General features: G+C 38.5%; 1 protein-coding gene across 1 annotated transcript; it reads right to left on the bottom strand.

Annotated features, from left to right (window-relative positions):
- Window positions 1–120: 120 nt before the first annotated feature.
- Window positions 121–26061, bottom strand: LOC149311629 (centrosomal protein of 78 kDa-like). Its single transcript, XM_089527497.1, has 17 exons — window positions 25880–26061; window positions 25592–25658; window positions 24260–24542; window positions 23241–23416; window positions 23075–23147; window positions 22303–22406; window positions 19320–19494; window positions 17832–17945; window positions 16381–16445; window positions 16176–16275; window positions 7910–8045; window positions 6632–6677; window positions 6156–6299; window positions 5026–5103; window positions 3664–3830; window positions 2356–2509; window positions 121–806 (listed from the first exon to the last, which is right to left on the bottom strand). The coding sequence occupies exons 3-17, from the start codon at window positions 24510–24512 to the stop codon at window positions 309–311; spliced, it is 2283 nt and encodes a 760-aa protein (XP_089383623.1). The 5' UTR covers window positions 24513–24542; window positions 25592–25658; window positions 25880–26061; the 3' UTR covers window positions 121–308.
- Between the last annotated feature and the right edge of the window lie 1894 nt (window positions 26062–27955).

The raw sequence follows: 27955 nt of genomic DNA, 5'->3' as shown, positions 1-27955 counted from the left end.
TGAGTATCCACGGATTTGGGTATCCACAGGGGACTACTAGAACCAAACCCCAAGGGACCACTGTGTACTAACAAAAACTTTTTTGGTATCATTTGAATACACTAGAACTGTACATGACTCTTATCTGAATCACATGAGATCCTTTATTATTTATTTAAAAAGCATATAAAAAGAAATACAATAAATCCTCTTGGATGCTGCAAAAAGACATGTGAAGAAGACCCATCAAGCGTAAGCACATTTTTGAAGAATGCATTTCTCACAAAAGCCTCACCCACTGAATAGCCTTCCCACTAGGAACCGAAGTTTCAAAGTCTTCCCACTGAATGAATGCTTTCTTGTAGGTCAGAGTCAGAACCCACTGTGTCATTTTTAGAAGGATCAGTTTGATGCACACCTTGATCTCCTGCAGCAAAGCTTGATGTATAGGGAAGTCTTTTTGAAGAAACTTTACTATTTTCACTAGCAAGGCTGCTGAATTTATTACTGTACACATTTATACTGGGATCAGAGACTGCATGCTGAGTAGCAACTGGTTGCCTCATAGAGGAATCTTTTGCCTCTAGTTGCAGAGGTTGGCTGCTCTTCTCCAAAGATACTGCCAGGCTAGCTTTTGATGCATTCTCTTCCATGTTCCAGCTATCAATTTTATCTTCAACTTCTTGCCATAAGCTCTGTTGGGGCTGACCAATGACCTGAGGTTCTTGTGTGTTTGCTGCAGCAGGTAGGACATTATTTGCAACTTGATACGGACTTAAATCTGTCTGGAAGCTGAAAGCACCAGGATGAGTGGCTGAACCAGAATTCTACAATGAAGAAAAATAAATTCATAGTCAGCTCCCTTATAAAGTAAAAAAAAAACAAACACCTAACTTAAAAAGATTAGTGTGAAGAGAGAGAGACTGGGAGACAGATAGAGAAAGGTATTTTAGACTCCTGCTTCGAGCTTCTGCTACATGGAAATAAACCCATATGGGGTGGATTCGTCCTTCATTCATCCAGAGAATGCTAAGGGAATGCTAACAACTTTAACAATGCAATTTCCATTGTTAGTATTTTCTGCATTTAATTTCCATACCTCTTCACTGTCTACAATTCTGCCCCCAATGTGCCACCTCTATCTATCTATCTATCTATCTATCTATCTATCTATCTATCTATCTATCATCTTCTGACATTCTGGATAACACTTCAAGCATCTGATGTGGTGTGTTATAGTTATCATCCGTGAATGCTAATGCTATAATCACAGTGTTAATCTGGATGGTGCCACAGGATTTTTTGTTGTTTCAGATTAAACATAATGTGACTGCTTCTTTAGCAATGCTACCTACTTATGACCTAACAAGCATTTTTAGATTGGAGATTCCTTATGAAAACCATGCTAAACCAGCTAACTACTTTTTTCTTTATGGCTTTCCCTATGTCAGGTGAAAGGAAAAGAAAAGAAAAACTCATCTAACACATAAAAAACATACAACTAGCAATTTCTCCCAATATCAGGATGAGAGTAGACACTGTGCTTAGCACTATTTGTAAGAAGATCCTCTCAGTCCATTTATATTAATTGATAAAATGGGCTGATTGGTCAAGTGAAATTTCTGGATGAATAACAACTTGTAATCAAGGTACTGTAAAGTCAAATAGTACATGTAAATAATTCTCCTTATGGCTATTCCTCCAGTATGAGACTCTCTCCCTATGTGTATGTTAAGTAAAATCAAGATCAAGTATCATTTAGAAGTGTTCAGAAGCCTTAGCATTTCAAGTGTAACTGGTACAAAATATAGATATGTTTGAACATCCATAAGAACTTCTACCACATTTCCAAGGTAATGCGGTTTCTTTTTTCAAAGTGCTATATCAGATCATTGGGCCTATTACTGCAAACCTTACAGTCATGAGTTTTCTTTGGGTATTCTAAAAACAAGAGTTTCATATTGTGAGGTCTGAATAGAGATCAATGTATGGGAAGTGTGTGAAGCACAGCTTATGGCCATAGAACATACAAAAGTAGTTTTGTATGCAAGCAATCAGCTGCTACCCACAGATGACATAGACAACATAGATGACAAGCAAATGGATGCAGTCAAATGTAGGCTGGCAGAAGAGAGATGGAGCACTCAAACCTTAGTTCTTGCCCAGCACAGAATGCAACAAGCTGTTAAAGGAGCAAAGGTTTTGCCAGCACCTAGCACAGTATTAAGTGTATAGGACAGTAATGTCTCAAGAGTACTTACAAGGATGCTTAAGGGGAAAGAGAAACCATGAGGAAAGGCTTGCAGGAGGAAACAGAAAAACAAACAGAAACCATTTCGTTTATCAGGCTGTATTTATCACAGATCACAAACTTACTTTAAAATTCTGCATGTGTTCTTGTCTTTCTTCTTCAAATGACTTCTCCCTCGGTGTTATGGTGGGTTTGGCTAAAGTAGAAGTCATTTGGGGATGGCGTAATAAGCCAAAATCTGATTGGTCTATACCAGCCATTGCTGCAAGCTGTCCAAGTCTGTAAGATATAAGAAGCCACAAGCATCTAAAAGAAGGTGCTGTTCACAGCATATGAAGTGCTCTAGCAGAAGTGTTCTCAAAGCAAAAAGTAAATAAAAATTAAAGCATAATGTATTCTTTATATGAAGAAATTAACCACCAACTCTATATGTTGACAAGCTGGAGCATGTCCAAATTTTGGCAACCAAAATGGTGAAGGGTCTGGAATCCATGCTCTCTGAGGAGCAATTTAGGGAGCTGAGTATATTTAGCCTGGAGAAGAGAAGGTTAAGATGTGATATGATGGCCCTGTTTAAGTATTTGAAGGGATGTCATACTGAGGAGGGAGCAAGCTTGTTTTCTGCTGCTCCAGAGACTAGAACAATGGAGCAATGGATGCAAGCTACAGGAAAAGAGATTCCACCTCAACGTTAGGAGGAACTTCCTGACAGTAAGAGCTTTTTGACAGTGGAAGACATTGCTTCAGAGTGTAGTGAAGTCTCCTTCTTTGGAGGTCTTTAAGCAGAGGCTGGGATGGACATCTGTCGGGGATGCTTTGATTGAGAGTTCCTGCATGGCAGGGGGTGGACTGGATGACCCTTGCAGTCTCTTGCAACTCTATGATTCTTTGATTCTATGATTATTACCACTGCCCCCTCCCGAATTCGTCCCTTCTCACTTGCTGCCCCTTACTCCTGGAACCTTCTTCCCCCACATGCACACCTCATCACTTCTCTACCTAGTTTCAAAACTGAGTCAAAGACTATATTGTTTAGAGAAGCGTTCCCAGAGGCGAGCCCCTCTCTGGCCCAGGAAGCCTCCTTTTAACCATCCATTAAGAAGCCAAGCCCTTCCTCCAGTCCATCTGCCTTGATCCAGGCATTGGAGGTGGAGAAGATCTGCTGGACCTGATCCTATTCCCCACCACCACTCCCTTCTCCTTTTGTGTCGTGTCTTCTTAGATTGTAAGCCTGAGGGCAGGGAACCGTCTGACTAAAAGATTGTATGTACAGCGCTGTGTAAATTTACAGCGCTTTATAAATAAAGGTTAATAATAAGAAGAAGAAGAAGAAGAAGAAGAAGAAGAAGATTCTAATTTATATTATGCCAACAAACTGTAACCACAACTAACTGCAGAAAGAAGAACCAAAAAGATAAACTGTGTTGTCTTACCCAGCATCTTTAAGAAGATCTAAAAATGCATGAAATTTCTGGAAAGAGCTCTCAATGCTCCCCAAAACTCCTTCATCTTCCAAAATTGTGCTGGCTACTGACTGCGCATGGAGAACCTCTGACAGGGAATAATTCAAATTTCTTAAACGGGTATTTTCCAGTTCCAGCTACAAGAAATCATGAAACAAGCTTCCTTTAATTGAAAATGTCTCTTCTTAAACCCCTGGTAGCAGGAAAAAACTTCCAGCATTTTATGTATCTAACATTTTGGCTTTGCAATATGCTTTGCCCCTTCCCAGTGTCCTACATAAAAAGCACAATAAGCACAATTTAGACAATTGCAACATTTAGGTCCTATGAGTGAAGAGCTGCAAATGAAGCCCATGTGCCATATTTATCTCCTGAGTTGATCAGTAAATCTGTAGTTTTCAGGAAAATTCTTGGGAAAATGAAAAACAGCTAAAATGGCCTTATATTACCGACCACTGCAGTGAGAGAAAAGTTGCCATGTCTCGACACTATGATAACCAATTATACAACTTATCAAAAATGTGACTGGGGCATTACAAGAGCTTATGATATTTCCATTTATCTATGCAAACTTATCAGTTCTCTGGAAAATAAAGGTTCTCTTCAAGTTATATTTAAAACAAAAATTAAGTAAAATAAAAACAGAACAATTCATGAAAATGTAATTATGCCAGTATATTCATGATTTATAATGTCTAAACTAATATATTCAGGATTTTGATGCAGAAGTCTTTTAAAGGCACAGAGGGGCATTTATTCTGAACTTCACAATCTAAATCTGAAAGATATAATGTAGAAGAGCTGGGGTATAGGAAACAAATTTGGACTCGGGGTTTTTTGCTTGGCAATGTCTAGCGTATATTGAGAGCATGTTTTTGATAACAATATACTGCAGTATGTGCACCACACAACTCAGGAGGCACATAAGCCACACAGATGTCACAAGCAGACTTCATATAAGACTCTGAATACAGAATAAACTAACCTCTCTGTTTTACCCAAATTAAATACTTATTTAAATATAAGGTTATATTATTGAGTGGATTTCAAAGCCCCTGAGACGGGGGGGTGGGGAAGCCCTGCATCTTACTATACATTGGTATCTTTGCTCTTTAGTGCTTTATAGCTGACAAATTGCTGTCAACCGCAGCTCTAAATACACAATTTGGAAAGCCCTTAAAACCTAAAATTTTAGAAAATCCAGATTCTGCCTATATGAAAAAAAGGCTGAAATGATATATAAAATGGAACTTTGGTTAAATGATTATAACAGAACCATAGTGTATTCTTTTAAAAAGAATTTGAAATACTACAGAAGAAATTGTGTGCTACCTCCATTATCCGTTCCTCAGCAGTTACTCTTGCTTTTCGTTCTTCTTTTAATCTTAACTGACACTCTTCATAATCCATCTATCAGAAATAAAAAGTGGTCTGTTGAAGCAACTGCTAATTTCATTCTATGGCCACTGTACTCAAATCAGACTTCCTTCCAGCTAGATTTAGAATTTTCAAAATTTACTAGGTACTCTTTGTTCTTCCATCAGAAGTTTTAAAATCAAAAGGAAAAAAACCCAAAACATAAACTAGCATATTGCTGTTGCTGTCACTTCTGCATCACTTCCCCTCTGCACAATTCCCAAAGTACTATAAACCAGCACCAAAAGATAGTAAAACAATAAAAGCACAATAACATAATGTCTGAGAATGGCCCACAATTTGGGAGAAGGTAATGTTTAATCAAAAGTGTTCAATAAACCTCCAATAGAAATCAGCACTGAGGCTAGTCATTTACTGCCAAAAGTTCCAGGAGCCAATCTCAACTAACAAACAGAATGAGACATCAGGCACACCATTCTCTCTAAGATAACAGGCAAAGCTTAGTGGCAGAAATCATATGCTATGTATGCAGAGTCCTGCTTTCAGTAGGAGGCACTCACAATTTGAAAACATCTTAAATATCAAAGCTGCAGAAGATCTCTGCCCAACATCAGGAGTACCAACTATCAAAGCTGGATAATACAGGGCTAGGTATCAACAATCTAAAAAGCGACTCGGTTGATTCAGAAGCATTTTTGACTAAACATTAAGAAATTTTCAGTTTTTAAAAGCAATTGTTGCTATAGAGAAATACAGCTGCACGTTTCACAGAAATACTTTCTCAACTGTATCGTGTCCCCTATCCCAAGAGGCACAGAATGGCCAAATTTAGCACTCCCAAAGAACCCAAGTATTTGTGGCAAAAACACATATTGTCTAATTTTTCCCACTGTAGCTCCAGGTCAAATCTGTCCTCATTTTAAAAGTTGTTTAGCTCATAGTTTGTGTGAATTTTCCACACTCCTTTTGACGACATATATTTAGAAACTCTTTAGAATAGTAAACAATTAAATGACAATCACATTACCTAGCCCTACAGGATCACTGCACTACATTTGCCTTTAATAAAATCTAAGTAACCATACCTGTAACCGATGGCATTGTTTCAAGTTAATTATGTCTGGAGATTCTTTGTCAGCAGCTTCACACATAACGTCTTGTATAGCACCTTCTGTCTCAGTTTCAGATGTAGAACCACTTTCCACAGTAACTTTCACAGGAATACCAGCCTGGATACATTAGGCAGGCACAAGAGATGCAGTCAGGCATAAATATACTAGTTTTCAAACACTGGTGAAAGCTCAGCGAAGCATCTTTTCCTGGAATGGAAGCAAGGGTACACCTCTTCCTCAAATCAAGAATAAGTATTTGTTACTTGAATGGGAAAATGTGTGCCAAATTCCCTTGGCAAATTCAAGGAAGAATATTTCTAATTATGTATAATTATAATTATTTATTATAATTCGTTATAATTATAAATAATTATGAGGACACTGCTCTTCACAAACTCAGTTATAAAAATTAGCAGTTGCTTTCCACTTTTTTCTAGAAGACATATTACCTGGATCTGCAAAGGAAATTCATGGGTTTTCTTCCGAGATGAAGCCCTAAAAATAAATTAAATGTTTGAGGTAAAGAAACTTTGTAGTGCCAGTTGTCTGATTTAAGTGTACAAATATCTTTAAGTCAAACTTATTTCATCCTCTGAATGTGTCCACTTAATATTTCCTAGCCTAAAGTCTTGTTTTTCCATGTCTCTTCTGCCTAATATAGTATAAGTACAGCAGCAATTCACTAAGTGGTTTGTAGTTCCATTTACTACCTCTGCTTTACTTGTTTCCCACATTTATCTGAAATACTCTCCTATTCATAGATAGAAATTCAATAATCAAGACACAGGCTAACTCTGAGCCTTCTTCTCCAACCCAAAGTGAGGCAAAAGAAACAAGCTGGGTTCACAATAATATATGTAGAATGTATTTTCTTGTCTCTTACATTTTTATTTATGTTGCTAGGCCAAACTAGTGTCACAAATCCACTTCTGCAGCATCTGGCTGCACAGTGGATTCCTGAGTTATGAAAACAGCCACTGCAGTATCAAGAATCCTATCTGTCCCATACATGAGCCATGCTTGTTACCAAGCTGCAAGGCATTTAAGTGCTTACACAATTTGCCAATTTGCAATGCAAAAGTAAAAGCCATTCACTTGTCAAGAATTTGATTAAAGGGCAAGGTTCCTACCAAAACTCCAGCCTAGCAATGGGGGTGGCAACCTGGTGTCTTGTACATGTTTTGCACTACAACCTACACAAAGCCCCAGCCAAAATGTCTATGGTTAAGTATTGTTGAAGTGATTATCCATAATATCTAGAAAGTACTACATTGCCTACCTCATGTTGCCTTTCCTGAACTAGGCTGTGCACACAACCCATAAGTAAGACTGCACAGAAAAAATCTTCAGGACTATATATATTTATATGTAAAACTCAATTAAAGAAGTTTACATTATTCAGTGAAAAGATATACAGCGGACCCTTGTTATACGCTGGGGTTTGGTTCCAAGATCCCCCGTGTATAACAAAATCCACAGATGCTCAAGTCCCATTAAATATAATGACATAGCAAAATGGTGTCCCTTATAAAAAATGGAAAATCAAGGTTTGATATTTGAAATTTATACTTTTTAAAAATATTTTCAAACCGTCGATGTTTGAATCGTGTATAAAATGGACTGACTGTACCTGCATTACCAAAGAATTAGCTATTTGCTTCTTACACATTACCACCATCCTTGGTACCTCCATGGTGCATTTTCTCACTGCTTTTAATATATATTACCTGTGTTGTTTTGCGCGTTCAGCAGTACGCCATGGCAGAAACCCACGTGCCCCTGGAGGCAATGGCTTTGGAGCATAGCTGTCTTGGTCACATGACGTCGTCTTACCAGGACTTGAGGATTTTTTGGAAGCAAATCCTGTATTCATCAAGAAAAGTAGAGGAAAGATATTGCAATAGATATTGCAGGGAAGCAATTAAAAAATAAAAAAATTCAAGATTCAGAGATGTATGAGAATTAAACCCCATGTCAATCACCTAAGAACAATGTGCTCCTGAATCTACCCTGAGACTGTTTTAATTCTGCAAATTCTGTTATGTTCCACATCTGATAGATATGAGGTTACAGTAACTTGAAAAAAAATACTGCCACAAACATCAATAATGCTCTTCCTGACTATTTTTGACCATATAATGTTGAAGTACTTCCCCAAGTAATCAAATTACTGGGATTCCTTTTTTGTATTCATTAGGCTCGAAAACACGCTGTAAAGTAGGAGAATGATTTTTTTTTTTAAATTAGAGAACCAACCAGTTTAAGAAGTACCCAATCATATAGATCATACAAAACCATGGAAGATATATAGCTATAATTGGTATATCAGCCATAAAGCACACTTGCTGAAATCTCTATGAAAATTATAGACTTAACAGAAATGTTCCTTTAGATTCATAACTTATGGTCCTTGAAACATTTGGAGTCCATGAAACCCCTGGTTTTTGTCTTTCTTTCCCATTCCTTTGAAAATTGTGTTTTAATGTATCTCTCTAGTCCATTGCTTTCATTCTCAAAGGGATCCATGACCCAACAAAGATTAAAAACCACTTCTATACACTCAGCTAAGTGTACTTAACTATTACTGCTAAGTCCCACAAAGGTGACCAGGACTCCTTCCCAGTAAATCTACTTAAGAAAACAATGTTGCTTCATGCAGCATTTACACAGCTTAATGTTAGTCAAGTTTACAGGGAAGAAAACCTCAATGAATTTAGTATCTTTCCACTTCATGACAAAGCACTCTTACAACATAATTCTATGTATCTTCATGGGACAATATGTATTTGGGGTCCTACAGAGGTCTGCACATATGTTTCCCCAAAATTTACAGGCTGTACTATGTTGTACGCTTACCTCTGTGTCTCCAGATTACTGAAGCAGAAGTTGGAAAAATAGCCAAATAAGATAAATTAAGTGAGAGGATAATATGGATACCCTTATGCTTTAAAAAAACAAGTCCAGTGGCTGACTCACAACAAGTTATTAAGTCAAGGTTCTTCTACATCACCTAAAACTTCACATTCATTATTTATTTATTTATTTCATATATATTCAATTTTTTTCCTGATGCAAAACCCGGATCTTAATGGATTCCAAACCTAAGCAACTCCTAATTTATGAAACCTGCAAATGTTAGGGATGATGGGAGTTGCAGCTCTTCTCCTGGCTTTCACTCTCACCCCCTTGGTCAGCGGAAGAACAACCAGTTTGACCAGTAGCTCTGAGAATTGGCTGAAGATGTCTTCCAATCTTCTCTGGAGTCTGCTGGTTCTTGTTCAGCTCTCAAGACACCAGTCAACACAGTAGTCTTCTTAAAAAGATCTACTTTTATTCTACTATATACACTATGCACAAAACAATTCACTACTCACAAAACTCTCACTACTATACTCCTCAATACCCACACTACTATACTCCTCAATACCCACACAAAAAGTATTGCCATACATTATTGTTTATATAGACATTTGTCTCTCTATTCATTATACAGTTGCCACCTCCTGGGCGTGTACATACATTATGATTGACATACCATACTTGGCTCAATCTAGACCTCACATTGCATCATACATTACTGTCCACTCAATGACTCTCAGGTGATATCAATTTGCACCTTTTCACTTTGTCATTGCCTCATATGTCCTTGGCTTTCAGGACCTTCTAATTACATTACTTACAACACCTGTGTGACAATTCAATAACTTTTGCTGTGTCATGTTACTTTCAAATACATTCATATACATATTATATTTCTTGTGACTATATATCCCATGTGGCTTTTTCCTGACAATCCCCTCCGAAATAGAATATTGTATGTGAATTATATTGTCATTCCAATCAACTGAGACAATCTCTCGTGTTTTTCAACTGTCAAAGCCTTTGTAAAAATGTCTGCTATGTTGTGTTGTGTCTCTATGTACTTTAACTCTATTTCTCCTTTCTGGACCATTTCTCTTACGTTCTGGTATCTTACACCTACGTACTTTGTTCTGTTTTTCAGACTTTCTGTTTCTGCCATTGCTATACAGGACTGCGAATCTTCATGAATTTCTACAGGAATTTTAAAGCTTTCATTCAAATCAATCAATAATTGTTCTATCCACTGTACCTCATTTGTGACTTCATTCAAAGCTGCGAACTCAGCCTCACTAGTGCTCAATGTTACGTTTGTCTGTTTTCTACTTCTCCACACAATGGGACTTTCGCTGTATCTTATAATCATTCCAGTCACTGACTTTTTGTCCCCTGATTCCGAAGCAAATGAACTATCTACATAACAATCCAAATCAGCATTGCTTTTTCTAATTATCAACCTCTTGTCTATGGTTCCTTTCAGATACCTAATCAAATGTTTCACTGCTGTCCAATCCTCAATTCTCGGGTCGTTTACTCTTCTGGCCAAAACATGAACCGCGTACGAGATGTCTGGTCTGGTATGGCTAGAAATAAACTGTAAAGATCCAACAACACTTCTAAACAATCTTTTATCCTCAAAAGCTCTTGTAACTTCCTCTGACACAAAACTTGTAGTCATCGGAGTTTTCACAACCTTTGCACTATGTAAACCACATTTCTCAATTAACCTTTCAATTTTCTTGCTTTGACTCAGCAAACAATGCCCTTCTTCAGTCCATTCTACATTTATCCCTAAGTAAGACTTCAACATACCTAAATCTTTCAACACAAATTTCTTTGACAATTCATTTTTCACCAACTCAATTTCTTTCTTTGATTTGGCTGCAACGCACAAATCATCCACATAGATCAACAAAATTACATCTCCTTTTGTGTATACACAAGCATCTGCAACACTTCTCTTGTAACCTAACTTCTCCAGTTCATCATTGATGCATATATTCCAAGCTCTTGCACTTTGCTTGAGACCGTACAATGCTTTCTTCAACCTGTATACATTCTGACTACCACCTACTTCAAAACCTTGAGGTTGCTCCATGAAAATTTCTTCTTCTAAATTGGCATTTAAATAAGCCGTCTCAAAATCAAAATGCTCTACAATCAGATCTCTCTTTCCTGCAACTGCTAATACCATTCTTAAACTCTCTGCTTTTGCGGTTGGAGAAAAAGTTTTGTCATAATTTTCAAACTGTTCCTGTGAAAAGCCTTTTGCTACCAACCTTGCCTTATATTTCACACTACCATCAGGCATGTCTTTCCTTTTATAAACCCACTTGCAACCAATGACTTTTTTATCCTTGGGTCTTCCTACTATTTCAAAAACATCTTTCCTTTCTAAGCAATCAAATTCACACTCCATTGCTTCACACCACTTCTCCTGTTCCTCTTTAGGAAAATTTTCTATTTCAGCAAAACTTTCTGGTTCTTCAAAAACCAAACAAGCTTTTGCATTGGTCACCACAAATCTGTCAGGAGATTTTCTAGTTCTTTGACTACGTCTAGGTACTAACTCTGTTGTTCTGCCTCTCTCTTCCTCATCTCTGTCTACACTGGAAGTTGTGGCTTTCTTACTGAATCTCTTGTCCTCTGTCATGCGTGTGGTTTTTGGTCTGGACATTTCACTATCTGAGGAGCTATCACTGCTACTCGTGGATGGTTCTTCTGGTTTTACTATAACCCCTCCATTTCCTGGAGATGCTTGGCTTTGGGTCTGAGTCTCTGCCTCACTTGAGTTGCCTAACTTCACAAACACTTCCTTATTTGCATGGAGTTTTTCCCAACCAGCATATCTTTCAAAATTGGCAGATCTCGAATGTCTCACTTCTTTTCCTCCTAAATAGAATTTGTAACTGTTTCCAGAATACCCCAAAAACATCATTCTTCTACTCTTGGGTTCACCTTTGTTTCTAAAGCATGCAGGTGTGTACACATATGCATATTGACCAAAGATTCTTAGGTATTTAAAATTAGGAATTCTACCATATAGAACTCTATAAGGAATATCATCTATTACTGAATGATAGAGTCTATTGGTTATGTGTACAGCTGTCAAAACAGCTTCACCCCAAAAATTATCACTTACACCCGCGTCAGCCATCATACAAGCAGTTAACTTTTTGATTTCTTGAATCTTTCTCTCTGCAAGCCCATCCTCACTAGGACATGCAGGATTTGTTGTGTGGTGTGTTATGCCAACCTTTTGAAACCAATAAAACAATTCATTAGATAAAAATTCCCCGCCTTTATCAGTTATAATTGTGTCTACTCTGAAATCAAATTTTCTTTCAACCATTCTTATCCAAGATTTTAAGCTTTGCCCAGCGTCTGACTTATTTTTCAGTATTCTGACAAATGTAAATCTAGTGTATCTGTCCACAATTACCAAATAATACTTGCAACCTCCTATAGATAAACAGTTTGCGTGGGCAACATCAGCATGTACAAATTCAAAAGGTCTTCGTGCAATTCTTTTTGTCTTTTTTGCTACAGGATATGACTTAATTTTCACTTGACTACAAATGGTACAATCCAAATGATTTTTACAGTCTGCCACTCTCAGATCAGGGCACATACTGATTAGGTTCTTTAAGCATTTAAAGCTTGCATGACCAAATTTTCTATGTAACTCATGTATACAATCCTTGTGTAACGGAACATTATCAACATTGTTTACATTCTCTACTTTGTAATGATCAACATTTTCCTCTAGAAAATAAAGCTTATCTTTCTTTAGCCCTATTCCGCAAAGCTCACCATTTAACTTTATCTTGCAAAAATTCTTTTCAAAAATTACAGTGTAGTCCTGGTCTGTTAATCTACTGACTGATAATAAATTGTTTTCCAACTCTCTCACATGTAGCACATTATTAAATTCTTGTTTTAACCCCGGAATGTAAACAGATCCCATTTCTTTTACTGAACTTACTTCATTGCCATTAGCTAGAATTACTGCATTAATATTGGCAGATTTCCTATTTTCAATCAACTCAATGTCATTACACATATTACTAGTTGCACCAGAATCTATTAACCATTTAGAATCTTTTCTATGTTTCTCTTTTATCATTGTTGCACGTTCCTTCTTGTTGTAACTGCCCCTGAAAAATGTCGGCTTGTTCTGTCTCTGTTGCTGAAAGTTCCGCGTCTGCGGTCTGTTATCTCTCTGTCTGTACTGGTCAGCAGCCAATTGTTGACAGTTTCTTTGCAAATGTCCTGCCTATCCACAGTGGTAACAACGTCGTTTTTCTCTCACGGGAGCTGCTGCTTGGTGTTCTCTTAACTCAGGAGCCTGGTGCAGTCTTGTTGCTGATTTCTGTGAGTCTTCTTTTTCAGACAATCTTCTCTGATTTTCCTCCAAAATTCTTGCTACTATTAAGTCTCTGCTTAGTTCAGCCTCAGGCAGATTCTGAAGACTGTTAGTGATGGAGTCCCATGAACTGTCTAAAGACTCTATTAGGATGTAACATTGCTGTTCTTTGTTTATTTGGACACCTCTTAATTCTGCCTCCACAAACAGGTTTTGCATTTTCTTTAAATGTTCAACCACACACTGTCCCTTAGTCATCTTTTGTCTATAGATTCTTTTAGACCAAAGCATTTTGGCAAAAGCTGTAGTTGGAGTATGTAGCCTTTCAAGAGTCTCCCAAACTTCTTTTGCGGAGCCCTTATCTCTCACATCGTTTATCATGTCCTCCTCGAGCATCAAATACAAGCATGCTTTTGCCTTGCTATCTCTTTCTTTGGCGGCTGCATTTGCATCGGCTGTTAGCCCCGTCTCGACTGTGGCCCATAAACCTTCTTTAATCAGTAGTGACTGTGCATAAACTTTCCAGGTGGAATAATTGTGGGAGTTCAACTTGCTAAACTTCAACACTTCCATCTTATCTTGTGCAGTGACTCAATTTGGCAAAGTCCTTCCTGAGTTTGCACAGCTGCCTCGTCTCGGGCTTTTCCAAAACACAAAACACTTCACTCACGAGCTTACCAGTGCAGCGTACACAGCTTGCTCTGATCGGTCGTCCACAAAACTTTCTTTCTCTTCCAGGAAAGTTCAGCTTCTGTGGATGCTGGGTGTTCCAGTAACTGGCGCTGGGCCCATAACCCTTGTTAGGGATGATGGGAGTTGCAGCTCTTCTCCTGGCTTTCACTCTCACCCCCTTGGTCAGCGGAAGAACAACCAGTTTGACCAGTAGCTCTGAGAATTGGCTGAAGATGTCTTCCAATCTTCTCTGGAGTCTGCTGGTTCTTGTTCAGCTCTCAAGACACCAGTCAACACAGTAGTCTTCTTAAAAAGATCTACTTTTATTCTACTATATACACTATGCACAAAACAATTCACTACTCACAAAACTCTCACTACTATACTCCTCAATACCCACACTACTATACTCCTCAATACCCACACAAAAAGTATTGCCATACATTATTGTTTATATAGACATTTGTCTCTCTATTCATTATACAGTTGCCACCTCCTGGGCGTGTACATACATTATGATTGACATACCATACTTGGCTCAATCTAGACCTCACATTGCATCATACATTACTGTCCACTCAATGACTCTCAGGTGATATCAATTTGCACCTTTTCACTTTGTCATTGCCTCATATGTCCTTGGCTTTCAGGACCTTCTAATTACATTACTTACAACACCTGTGTGACAATTCAATAACTTTTGCTGTGTCATGTTACTTTCAAATACATTCATATACATATTATATTTCTTGTGACTATATATCCCATGTGGCTTTTTCCTGACAGCAAAACCCCTAGCCTAAGCAATCCCTAACCTAAGAAATTTAATTATAATTCAAGTCTGAAAATGAGCCTTTTGTGTCATATATAATTCAAGATAAAATACCATTGTGTAGTAAAACAGTCCAAAAATACAAGATTTTTCAGAATTCAAACATCATATCAATCTATCACATCAGTACACATTTCCATTTCCTGCCTTGGCTCATTGCCTTTTGATAATTGGAACAAGAAGGCACCATCTTCCTCTCTAACATGGAGCAGGAGAAGGAGTGACAATTGTCCCTGTAGTTAGTGGACAAGGGATTCCAAAAGGTAATAGAAGAATCTCCTGTCTTCCTCCTCAATTCAAGTTAAGGAAGAAGATAAGGCAATTCAGCAACAGAAGTTAGATGGCCTCAGAGCACTGTAACCATCTCCTTGCCAAAATGAGCCCAAGGTCATCTGCTTCACTGCCCCCTTTGACAGAGAAGACTGGCATTGGCCATTTTTGGCAAGAGACAAACTAAGCACAATTTCTACTACTTAATATTAAAACAAACCCCAGCTATTTTCTTAGGCTCCAATAGTTAAGATGGCCTTCTGTCAAAGACAAGCCACTGCTTTTCTGCATCAGCTTGAAAAGTCTGGAATTGGAGAGAAAAACAAGTACCTGCCCTGACCTCTCAGGAGGCTGCTCCTCTATGCACATTTACCTAGGGTAAGCACCACTGGAGGCTATGAGACTGACTTCCAAGGAAATGTACACAGGATTGTACTAAGGAGATGGAAGGGCAACTGGTTAACATCTAAGCAGTTTTATCTTCACTGTTCAAAGGATGATAGATAGTTAGGGAAGATAAGTTTTCAGATATAGCCAAGAGCTTACATGGGATCCTAGAATACAAGGTGTATTTAGTAATAGAATAGTGAAATTGACAAAATTTCAGAACGTTAAAAACTTGGTCCTTTTCATTTCAGAATGTTAGAAACCTGGTCCTCTCTTGTCTGTCAGACTAAAATAGTGAGGAATGCAAGCCAAGTTGAATGAACATTTCAACTGCTTGGAATAAATTGTTATTACAGTATCATTTGCATCACAAAGTTGACTCACAGCAGAAGTACTGTATAATAAGTTACCTCCAAAACACTGAATCAAGGAAAAGTGAATATGAGAAACTTAATGAGCAACCCATTAAGAATTTGTTTGTATTTGTTTTTACTATTTTACTATTTTAGCAATCTCACCTCTAAACAAATTATGACTATGGAAAATAAATTAACACTTATAAATGCATTTGTGTGTCATTTCACATAGAGAAAATGAATATAATTACCAATACGAATTGTAGCTTTTCCTTTCCTGCCATTTCCCAAGATAACTGTTCTTTTCTTAGGTTTATTTTTAATATCTTTTGGGGATGGAAGCCACTGGTACTAGAAGAGAGAAGGTATTTTAGTTCAAGATGCACAGACTTCTACACTTAGTATGTCTTTATCCATACCAAACATAAAAAGTTCAAGAATGCCACTAGAATTTACCTCCAAATTAGTTCCGTCAGCATTCATGAGAACTCTTTCAATTAGTTTTTTCATCAGAGCATGATCTATAAAGAAAGAATAAAGAGACTGATATTTATGTTATTTTAAAACAATTCAGCCCATGTTTTACTCATACAGCCATTCTTCTTCCCTCCCTTCTAGCATCGAAGATCAGCTGATTGAAATTAAGGTCCAGAACTAGCCTATCTACAGCCTCAATGGCTCGGTCCTATATCTACCACTGCCCTAAGTTACAGAGCCTAAATATATTTTTCTTACCACAACCTTAGAGAATGACTGTTTCTTAAAGTAGCCATTCAGCAGTTGGATTAGGGGCTGCAGTTATTAACCCTGGAACTCTATTTAGGATTGAACTAACCATAGATGCAGTAGGTGCCTGGTTCCCCTTCCCACAGGGAAGTGTAACCAGACATTTACTGCTTCTATGGTTAGTTCTAACCTAAATAGTTCTATAGTTAATAATCCTACTACTGAAGGATTACTTTTCCTCTTGCATAGGAGCAATATGCAGGGACTAACCCTGTGCAAGAACTAGCGCTTGGCGAGACACAGCTAAAGGATCCAACCAATACAGGAATTCTGTGCTGTTATTGCATGGAAAATGATCATGAGAAATGGTTCCGATCAGAAGGCAGATACACAAGCTTATGGTTTCATTTGATTTGAATTAAAGCAGGGCTTCTGGCCCTGGGGCCACCCTTGTGACATTTGGTGGTTTCTCAGTGTTTGCAGCTTCCCTAGAGGGCTGAAATGCCTCTCTGAAGGTTTAGATATCATCTGAAAGAGCATTACAATATATATGCTGGTATGGTCTTTGGCCTGAATAAAGCTGAGATAGATGTAGCTTTGGAGCTAGTACTGAGAAGCAACCAGTGCAGAGAAATTGGCTCCAGTCCCCTTTAGGATTATTGTATGGTGTTCAGAAGAGGTGTCACTTCCTTGCAAAACAGAAAACTGTTTCAGTTGTCTCCTTACAGATATCTACTATTTCATTCCTGTTTCTATAGAATGGTACATTGGAGTCAACAGCAGAGATACATAAAGAATAAAAAAAATGATTATGGGCATGAATGCACCAGGAAGGAAGGATAAAAGAATCCTTATGTGGGAATGGATTGTCATTTGGGGACACTGATGGTTCTTCAACCCTTTTTCAAGGCACATTATTGCTTTTTCTAAAAGTCAGTGTGCTTGTAGGCAGAGAGTTACACCTCTGGAAAACTTCCTCAGTTTGTACTATTTTAGGCCAGTCCCTTGCCTTGCCCTTCAAGAAGAAACATAAGAAACATAAATACAGAGTGCTCTGAATTTCCCATTACTTCAGTTTGAGGAAACACTAATATGGGGATTATAAAATCCATTATACTTTTCAAATTCTAACTAACATATCACTTTTTTACTTCAGGATAGCAAAAGAGAAACATACAAACCTATTAATGGATTTTTTCTGATGTCCAGAACTACAAGTGTTGTGTTAGTTTCAAATGCATCCAAGAGCGATTTTGCTCCCTCACTGGTAATTCCACACTGCTGCAAATCAAGTGCTAAAATAGTAAAGAGATTAAACATTACTATTATGGAATGATCTAGAAGCATTTAGAGATAACAGAACCTCAACATAATTTAAGTACAGCGTGCCTGCATCATACGCGGGCGCACTTTACACGGACTTGAGCTTACGCGCTCAAGCTGTGGGAAGCGCACGGGGCAGAAGGGGCGGTGCATCCCATTCAATTGAATGGGCGCGGGCGCCCATGGCGCCCACACTCCGCCGTGCACGAGCCCCATTGTTTCCAATGGGGCTTAAGCATAGGCGGAATTCGCCTTACACGGAGGGGTACGGAACGGATCCCCCACGTAAGGAGAGGGCTGACTGTACATGTCAAAGAATGCACATGATGAAGTGGGCTGACATTAAACACATAATAAAAGTAGCTGGTCTTTGACATGTTGCTAGACCTGGGCCTGCATGCCAGAATGTTTTCATGGCCCTTGACCCCTCCTTCATTAATTGCCCTTTTCCTGGACAAAATAGAGTGAAACTCACTTTTTAAAGGGAAGCTCACTTTTTCAAATCAGTGTCAGATCTGCCTTGCATTGTTTAATATCACAAACCATCCATTTTTCAAAGTGACTTCTGGCCACTTACAAATTTGGAACCCTCCCCTTTATGCACTTTTTGTGTTTGTTCAGCTTCCAAAAGGTCCTGGACCCAAAACCTGAACCCCCTGACTTCCTACTGTTGCATCTCTGCGCTAGACCCTTTTATTTTTAGTTCAAGATATTTCTCCTGGTAAAGTAACAACAAAGGTGAACAGTCTTTATTCCTCATGCTTTCAAACAAGGTCCCCTTGACTAAAATATTCTATATATTCTTTACAATACAATCAATTGTTACTAAAGATCATGAAAATGAAAGGACACAAGACAAGAGAAAGGAAAAGAGAGAGACTGGACCTGTTAATTTTTTTAATTTTTTAATCCCCCAGTTATGTGTTTTTCAGTATTTTGTCTGAAGAGTTGCAAGTAATGACCCCAAGTTTCAGCCATCCATCACATAGGTTGTAAGAGAGACAAAATAGTATTTTAAGACACAGAAATTGTGTGTGCTATGTATTTTTTTAAACAAAAAATGATTGACACCTATTCACAACCAATGCTCCACCTCATGTGAATATGTATCTTCTGACTCCAGGCGTTTGAGTACTATGGAATGATACCCTTCACTTTAAAACCCTACAGTGCAATCTAATGGGCTATGTAGTCAGAAAAGTATCTCAAATTGAGCCACTCAATGCAGGTGTTTGTATCTGTCTGGACAAAGTTTAAGGGATTATGTTGGAGTTACAAGAAAAGGAGAAATATGTTGACACTTTCATTCAGTACTCAGAAGTGAGTCTTGTAAAATTAGCACCTACCTTTCAGCCACAAGTCTTCCCTTAGGCTTTCAGCTAAAATGGTAGCACCTTGATCACCAATAAGGGTGTTGCAGTTAAGAGTGATGCGTCTCAAGCCAGCCATGCAATCCAAGTCAGGTCTTCTATATCGCAGGCTCTCAGCCCAGACCTCTCCATGTCTCCTCATGGCTTGGTGCTTTTGAAAAATAAATCTATTGTCATAGACGTAAAAATAACTACTGACCAGGCAAGTTCGGAAAAACAAAAATGAATAATTATTCTATTGTTGAAGCTACAATGTTTAGTTAAAATCATACTGAAATAAAGGAACAAAAATTTCATTTCAATTTCATTCTTTACTCTATGAAAAGAAATTGTATGATAAACTCCTTAGGAACTGCCATACTTCATAGCTTTTCTTGCTACAAACCTTAGGAGGCAATGTTTTGCAATTTCAAAGAGTAAAGAATGAAATACTACTTCATATTTCAGGTCTTTTAGATGCAATACTTTGATTAAAATATATTTTGAAGTTGACTTGAGAAGTGAAGTCTATATATTGACAGAACAACTTATGGATAGAGGGACGCACAAAGCATCCCAAGCAACACATTCTTATCTTACAGACCAACCACACAGTCTTGCTTTTAAACATACTGCCAACAGTTTATAGGATTTTATAAAGAAATATTGGTATATCCTAGGCAACCTGTGTAAGCTCAAAATCTCATTTGAAAGAATCAACCATATTAGGAACATTTTGATGAGGAGCAAGTACATTGAAGAAAGATAAAACAAATATCACAAAATAATCTGATAGGTGCAACTAGACATATAGGATACTGCCACTGTGTCTCTTGCAGGTACATTTACAAGATAATTGAATTTACAGACCAAATGAACCACTTAATCACTTGCAACAGTAGTTATGTTATTTGTCATATAGTGCTAATGTCAAAATGTTTATGTGGGTAAAACACCAGACGTGTTAAGAAACATATAGGGAACCATTTCTGTTACACTGGTCCAAAACACACTGCAGAAATAAATTTGAGACTGCTTTAACTGCCCTGGCTCAATGGTAAGGAATTCTAGGATTTGTAGTTCTGGGAGACATTTAACCATCTCTTTAAGAGAGCTTTGGTGCCACAATGTACTACTCTTCCCAGGATTCGCTAATACTGATCCAGGGCAGTTAAAGCAGTCTCAGACTGGATTATTTCTCCAGTGTGTTTTGGACCATAATGAACCACAAGTGCTTCCTTTGTTAACTGCTTCTTGGAACAAGAACATTCTACAATGGACCTCAGATTCTAAATAGTAGAGAAGGTGGACTTTACTGATGGGAGGCTACTGCTGAAAAAGGAGACAGAGCAGTGTAAAGTCGAAGGCTTTCATGGCCGGCATCCATAGTTTTTTGTGGGTTTTTCGGGTTATGTGGCCATGTTCTAGCAGAGTTTCGTTTTGCCAGCATCTGTGTCTGGCATCTTCAGAGAATGAAGATGCCAGCCACAGATGCTGGTGAAACGTCAGAAAGAAACTCTGCTAGAACATGGCCACATTGCCCGAAAAACCCACAAAAACTGAGGCAGAGCAGATTTTAAAAATTAAAATATTTGGTCCCTGGAGGCCTTTATGAGGAAACTAGTCTCCTGAAACTATTATAAAATCTTTTGAAATATTCAGCCATGCCCTTTCCCTTTATGCCTGTAAATACTGACTATTTTTCCTACTATCTGCTCCTTAATATATTTTTAAACATGTCAGACTCTGTTCAAATGTTTCACTCTCAGTAAATGGTTTTGGAATTCATGGCACAAAAAATTCTGGGAATATACAGACTATAAGCAATATTCAAATACAATAATAGTTTTATGCAATGAGATGCCATGTATTTGTATTGGTCTTTTATGTAGCTCCTTGAGGAATGCCTTAATAGCACCTACAGGGTGAAATGCAGCAAGCTTGTCAAATAATAAATATTATAATTTCTTACCCACCTCTCCCCATGGATCAAAGCAGAGACCAACAACAATTAACAGACAAACAACATCAGTTAAAATATGCATCCGGCTCCATCCTGGCCTCTGAGGGAGAGAGGGGTGGGCCAATCCCATCAGGCCTCCCCAAAGGAACTGAGCCCTTCCCAGAAGGCATCTGGCTGCATCCTCCACTCCCTTCCCCTTTTGTATCATGTCTTCTTAGATTGTAAGCCTGAGGGCAGGGAACCGTCTAATTAAAAGATTGTTTGTACAGTGCTGTGTAAATTTACAGCGCTAAATAAATAAAGTTTAATAATAATAATAATAATAATAATAATAATAATAATAATTTAAAAGGACAAATAAGATACAGATATATTAAAACAATCAATTTCAAAATCATCTTGATAAATCTGCCGGAAGATATTGGTCTTTAATGCTCTTTTAAACTATGACAGTGTATTCAGGTGCTGAATCTCTTCTGGAAGGTCATTCCACAGTTTAGGGGTGCTTGAAGAAAAAGTCCTCTGGCTGACTGGAGTAAATATCCACCTAAGCGTAGAGGGTGGATTATATGGGAGATGGCAATCCTGTAGCTAACCTGGACCCAAACCATGTAAGGCTTTAAACGTAATAAGCAACACTTTGTACCTGGCCCGGAAACTAACTGGCTGACAGTGGAGAGATTTTAATACTGGTGTAATGTGATCTCTCCTGGCTGTCCCAGTTCTGTTATTTAATTTCACTTGTGGGTTTGATCAGTTGTTCCACACTTTATGCTTTAAGAAAAAATAATGTAAAGATAATCTTCTATTATAAAATCTCAAATCTTTATGTGGCAATAAGGTCATTTTACAGATATGTGGCCTGAACAGAAGAGATAGCATAATGCACTGAGACACTTCACTTTATGTGCTGTACCTAATTACTAGTTTTCTGTTCACATTTTTAAAAAAATCCAGCCAGGAATGGCATCCTTCACATTAGAAACCAAACTTCAAAACTGATGAAAACCAGTTTACCTTTAGGGTGCTGGCCATGTGTTCTGTTCCTCGCCATGTCAAACTACATCCTGTAAAATCTACAGATCTGATGCAGGAAGAATTCTTCACACTTTGACAAATTACTGAAAACAAAAGTACGTATTTCATTATTTATATAATGAATTTATATAAGTTGCCATCTGAAATAGGTTAAATTTAAAGACAATTTAAAAAGCTAAAAATAAAAAATAAAATCCAATAATATATATCACTTAATTTCATTATTATTATTATTATAATTACACTTTATTTATATAGCGCTGTAGATTTACACAGCGCTGTACATACAAATTCAGTCTTCATTTATCCCTTTTCCCTAACATAAGGCACATGAAGTAACTCAAGCTATTACTATACCAAAAAATCAAAACTGAGCACAACTACTACATTAATGTTAAGCTTCCAAGATATTATCAACAGGAACTGTTATAAATTACCTCTCAGTCTGTCTACCAACATGGGATAAATTCTATTTCTGAAGACTAGTTTGAATCTTATAGTATTCATTATGTTTCTAACTAATCCAGATATTCTGTGAATGTTCTGCAGAAAAAAAGACTTAACAGAATACTGTCATTGTGTTTCAAATGATGTTTCAATATCAAAAACAAATAAATACAGTTTAAAACCAAATGTTATATTAACTTTACTTATTACAACAATTATGGATATACACAAGTTGGTGGAAATAGAAATAAAACCCTGTATTTCACATGCAGCTATATTTTTGCTTGCAAAACGGGAAACTTACATTCCAAACCTCCATCACCAATTGGTGAATGTGCTAGAGACAGTTGCTCTAAAGATGTTGTAGTAGACAACCCCTACAAAACAAAGGATATTGATAATTTTAAACCAGGCAGAGAACAGCAGTATTTTCCTAAACATACTTATTTGCTACAAGTGAGTAGCCTTACATTTGTCAACAGCATTAAGTCTTTTTCCCTCAGAAGCAATCCCTGTAGTTCCAGATTTCTCAGTGAACTTGATATCATCAGACAGCCTTTGATAGCTTTACACAGCTGGTTGGTCAATTCTTTGGATCGAACAGCTGGAATTCGCCTTCTTATGTATGGCCCCTGTTTCTCACTACCTACCAAATAAGAATAGCAAATTAAATCACTCTTGATGTTAGTACACAGATAATATGCAATTACTAACAGGCTAAGCTTTTATACAGACTGGCTGCCATGCCATCTCATCTTAGCAATCAGATTCATTTTTATCTGTATAACTGACACTGACCATAATTTTAAGAGACAGCTATGTTAGTTTTCAAGGAATAGCAAGTCTGTTGTTTTTGTTACAACAGAGCAACAACTTTTATTTTGACACAGGTTTTTGTGGACTGGAGTCAACTTCATGAGAGACATAAAATGTCCATGACAGTTTATGCAAAATAAAACATTATTTTTTCAGATGCCACAATACTTTGCTGCTTTTATAGTGAGCAAAAGAATTACAAGACGTAAGTATGCTTGCACTTCTGTCTTCACGGAGAAGGAATTAGGAGAAGGAATTGCTACTGAAAAGATGGAGAAAAAAATACAAAAGCTTTGTCAGAAAGGAAAATGTAGAAGGCAGGGGTCAATCCTATTTGTTTTTAATTTAATACAACTACATGCTTTTGTTTTTCAAACACTTTTTTTATTAGAACAGGAACACAAAAAGCATATTAACATGTTTCATAACAAATATAAACCATAATTTGTTCCTTCCCAGTTTTTTAGATAAATCTTTCATGTTTTTAATTTCATTCAGTTAATTACTGCAGTGCTCCAGAAGTTTTGGATTTCACTTTTGAAGCTTCCAGTGATGATTCCTGACGATCTCAGATTTAACTCAACACTGGTGATTAACATTGTCTACAGATCTTCGATAGATAGATAAGAGAGAGAGAGACTGGATGATGCTTAACCACTGAAAGAGACATTACCTGAGTCTGCATGCCCCTGATGGTGTAAACTCTTTATGACAATAGACGTCAAAGTCTTGTTGTGTCTGACAGCAGTCAGGAGAGGTACCCAATCAGCAGCTTTGATGCGATCTGCATTTATATCAAGCACACCTTCAGGCTTCTTAGCCTTCACAGACGCTAAGGGGGCACTGCCTTGAACTGCACAGAGGTGCTCATAATGAGAGTAAAAATCCAAGATGCACTGCCTTCTTATTTTGACTGATTCAATCATTGCTTGTCATACGTTGAACTGGGAGTCAATCTAAAAGAAGAAAAACAAATATATATACATTATTTTAACTGCAGCACACAAATTGTAACATTTTCTATACAGCCGCCCCTCCTTTCTCACGGACTTGAGGTCAGCAGTGTTCAATATTCACAGAGGGGTGACCTCTGTTTTCAGTGGGGCACGCACTCCATTCAAGCCTATGGGGCTTGAATATTGGTGAGTCTCTGTTTTCGCAGGAGGTCTGGAAAGGCGAGATCAGGGCCAAGGCGTGCAGTTGCCACGGCTCCAATGTGGCACTAAAACTGGTGGTCTGTACAGCCCCTGAGAGACTGGGTCCTGGCTCTCCCACTGTAGGAATCACCCAGAATCCTGGGATTTGTATTTTTGTGAGGCACCAGCACTCTCTGACCCTGAAAAACTACAAATTAAAGGATTCCACAGGATGGAGATACAGCACTTAAAGTGGTGGCAAAACATTATTCCTACAGCGTAGATGCACCCATGGCCACCTTATCGCAGGGTTTTCTGGGGCTGGAAGCGACCCATTGGGTTTCCACAGCCACTCAAACGGCTATGCCCTGCAGGCTCTCCAAGGCAAAGTACACCTTAAAACCATCTCTGAAGGTGCCAGCCACAGATGCAGGCGAACATCAGGAATGAACTCTTCTAGAACATGGCCACACAGCCCAAAAAACCCACAAAAACGATGGGTGCCGGCCATGAAAGCCTCCGACTTCACAGGAGTTTGGTGCAATGGTTTGAGCACTGGGCTACGAGTCTGAATCCCCCTCAGCCAATGAAGCCCACTGAGTCACACTCTCTCAGCCTCAAGGGACAGGGCTGGAAAACCCCTCCTGAAGGAAGCTGCCAAGGAAACAGGCCGACCAGACGTCCTCCTTTTCCCCAAGACACGTCCTACATTTCAACCTTCTGCCCAGGAGCAATTCCAGAATGTCCTCCATGCAAAGCGGTATGCATTTATTATACTTGGATGAGTGTTTTCATTTTGTAATGTGCTATATTTCCCCAGCCCCTCCAAATGTCCCCCATTTTGTTATGACATCTGGTCATGCCTTTACCTTGGTCAAAGTCACACTCTCTCAGCCTCAAAGGGACTGGCAACGGAAAGCCTCCTCTGGAAGAAACCTGGCCAGGAAAAGCCCAATAGACGGTCAGCGTAACTTGGGAAAGGAAGGCACACAACAACAACAACAACAACAATAAAGGTTGGCTTTAGGGTCACTACAAAACTACTCTGAAGGCAACACAAGGCACACACTCACACAAATTGGAAACAACAACAACAACGAAATGCAAACATTAAGACACACTTGAGCTGATTTTGATTTCAAAAAACAAGAACCCACAAGTTAAAACGGCATTAAAAAGAAAAGGATATTCAAAGCTGGATAAAATAAAAGCAGCGTATAAGAAATGCAAGCGCACATTTATAGTCCAACATGAAGGTTAACAGGAGGAGGAGCAGACGGGGACCCTCCCTCTCAGCATCCGCTCCCTCCTGCTTCTCCTTCTTCTCCCTTTGACCACAAACGCCTCACCTGTCTGCTGCTACCTGCCTCAGGCCCCGCCCACTCCCGCTATCTCGCGCGTGCGGCCGTTTCCTTGGTTCCCCAACCGCCCTTTCTCCACTTCCCCCCACGTGACTCGGCGAAGAGGCTCGCTCTGGTTGGCCGCCCCACAAAGACACGCCCCTTTTGCCTCCACCCCGCCCTCCACGCTCCCTCTCTCTCTCCTGTTGGTTCCTGTTTCGCTTCTTTCCCCCTCGCGCCTAAGCTCCGCCCCTTTTGAAAGTGGTGGCCGTTTGAGGCGCCTGAGGGAAGGCTGAGGGGGTCTCTCTCTCTCTCTCTCTGTGTATCTATCTGTCTATCTAGACACACACCCTCTGAAGTACTGAGGGGTCTATATTTTCTTCAGAATAACATTATACAGTATATATATTAAGTGGATATATATACACACACACACACACACACCCCCTCTGAAGCACTGAGGGGTCTATTTTACTCAAAACAATATATATATATATATATATATATATATGAAGAAAAATATATAAAGTATATTAAGTGGATACACACACACACAAAGTACTGAGGGGTCTATATTTTCTTCAGAATAACATTATACAGTATATATATTAAGTGGATATATACACACACACACACACACACACACCCTCTGAAGCACTGAGGGGTCTATTTTACTCAAAACAACATATATATATATATATATATATATGAAGAAAAATATATAAAGTATATTAAGTGGATACACACACACAAAGTACTGAGGGGGTCTATATTTTCTTCACAATATCCGAAGAAAAATAAAAGTGTGTATGTATATATAAAGTATATATGTATGTGTATATATATATACACACACACACACCCTCCAGTATATATTTTATTCAGAAACATATATATATATATGGAGAGAGAGGCAGTGGTCCCTCCACATTTTCTGGGGTTAGGGGTGAAGGGCCCCTGTGGATGTGGGAAAACTGCAAATACTGTAAAAAATAAACAAAACCCTATTATTTTATCTGGGAGAACACCTCTAGGAATCTCCAGGTCCTTCAGTTCAAACCTATGGCCAACATCTGCCAGAAGGTGATCATAGAATCATGCTGGAGGACCTACAAATGCCTAAAGAAGCATTTTCTCTAGGAACCTCTAGGTCCTCCAGCACAACTCTATGCTCAACTTCCAGCAGAGTTGCGCTGGGGGACCTACTGATTCCTAGAGAGAACATATTAATCAAAACCGCAGGGAGCGCTGGTGGCGCAGCGGTTAAATGCTGGTCCTGCAGCCACAACGTTGTGAGTTTGATCCTAGAGCTCCAGGGTTGACTGCTTTCCATCCTTTCGTAAGTTCGTTAAATGAGTACCCAGCTTGTTGGGGGCAATTGGCTTACAGATTATAAACTGCTTAGAGAGTGCGGAGTTCACTGATGGGCGGTATAGAAATGTAAATGTGATTACTATAATCAAAGCTCCAAAAACAGTCTGCTTTTGCCATAGGCAGCAGATCCATTCTGCCTCCCTCCTCCTCAAGCGTAAGGCAAATTTTGCGTACGCCACAGTCCCATTTATTATTGAGGGGAAGGAACCGTCTAATTAAAAATAATAATGATTGTAAGTTGCTCTAAGAGCCTTTAGGGCTGAAAGGCGGGGTATAAATACCATAAATAAACATAAATAAATTAATAACTTGAATGGCAGAGAGTGTGATTTGCCCAAGGTCACCAAGTGGAGTTTCATGTTTGAGCAGGGAATCGAACCCTGATCTCCAGAGTTGCAGTCCAACACTCAAACCTTGCTCTCATATATAAAATATCTAGACATAAACCTACATTGTTTCCTTTTCTAGTGAATCAGGTCCGTCCACACTAGAAAGGGTAAGTTCTGATGTTTAAATCTC

The sequence above is a fragment of the Sceloporus occidentalis genome, unplaced genomic scaffold (genome assembly GCF_023333645.1).
Source record: "Sceloporus occidentalis isolate IW3139 unplaced genomic scaffold, rSceOcc1.0.p SCAF_5, whole genome shotgun sequence".
Classification (NCBI taxonomy): domain Eukaryota; kingdom Metazoa; phylum Chordata; class Lepidosauria; order Squamata; family Phrynosomatidae; genus Sceloporus; species Sceloporus occidentalis.
The sequence above is the reverse complement of the archived record's forward strand: the minus strand, read 5'-3'. Positions and strand labels throughout refer to the sequence as shown.

Coding starts and splice junctions, on each gene's coding strand:
- LOC149311629 (XM_089527497.1), bottom strand. CDS start 24,512: ATGATTGAATCAGTCAAAATAAGAAGGCAGTGCATCTTGGATTTTTAC. Junction 5,104..6,155: donor AACAATGCCATCGGTTACAG/GTATGGTTACTT, acceptor TATTTCTGATAG/ATGGATTATGAAGAGTGTCA. Junction 3,831..5,025: donor CTGAGGAACGGATAATGGAG/GTAGCACACAAT, acceptor GATTTCTTGTAG/CTGGAACTGGAAAATACCCG.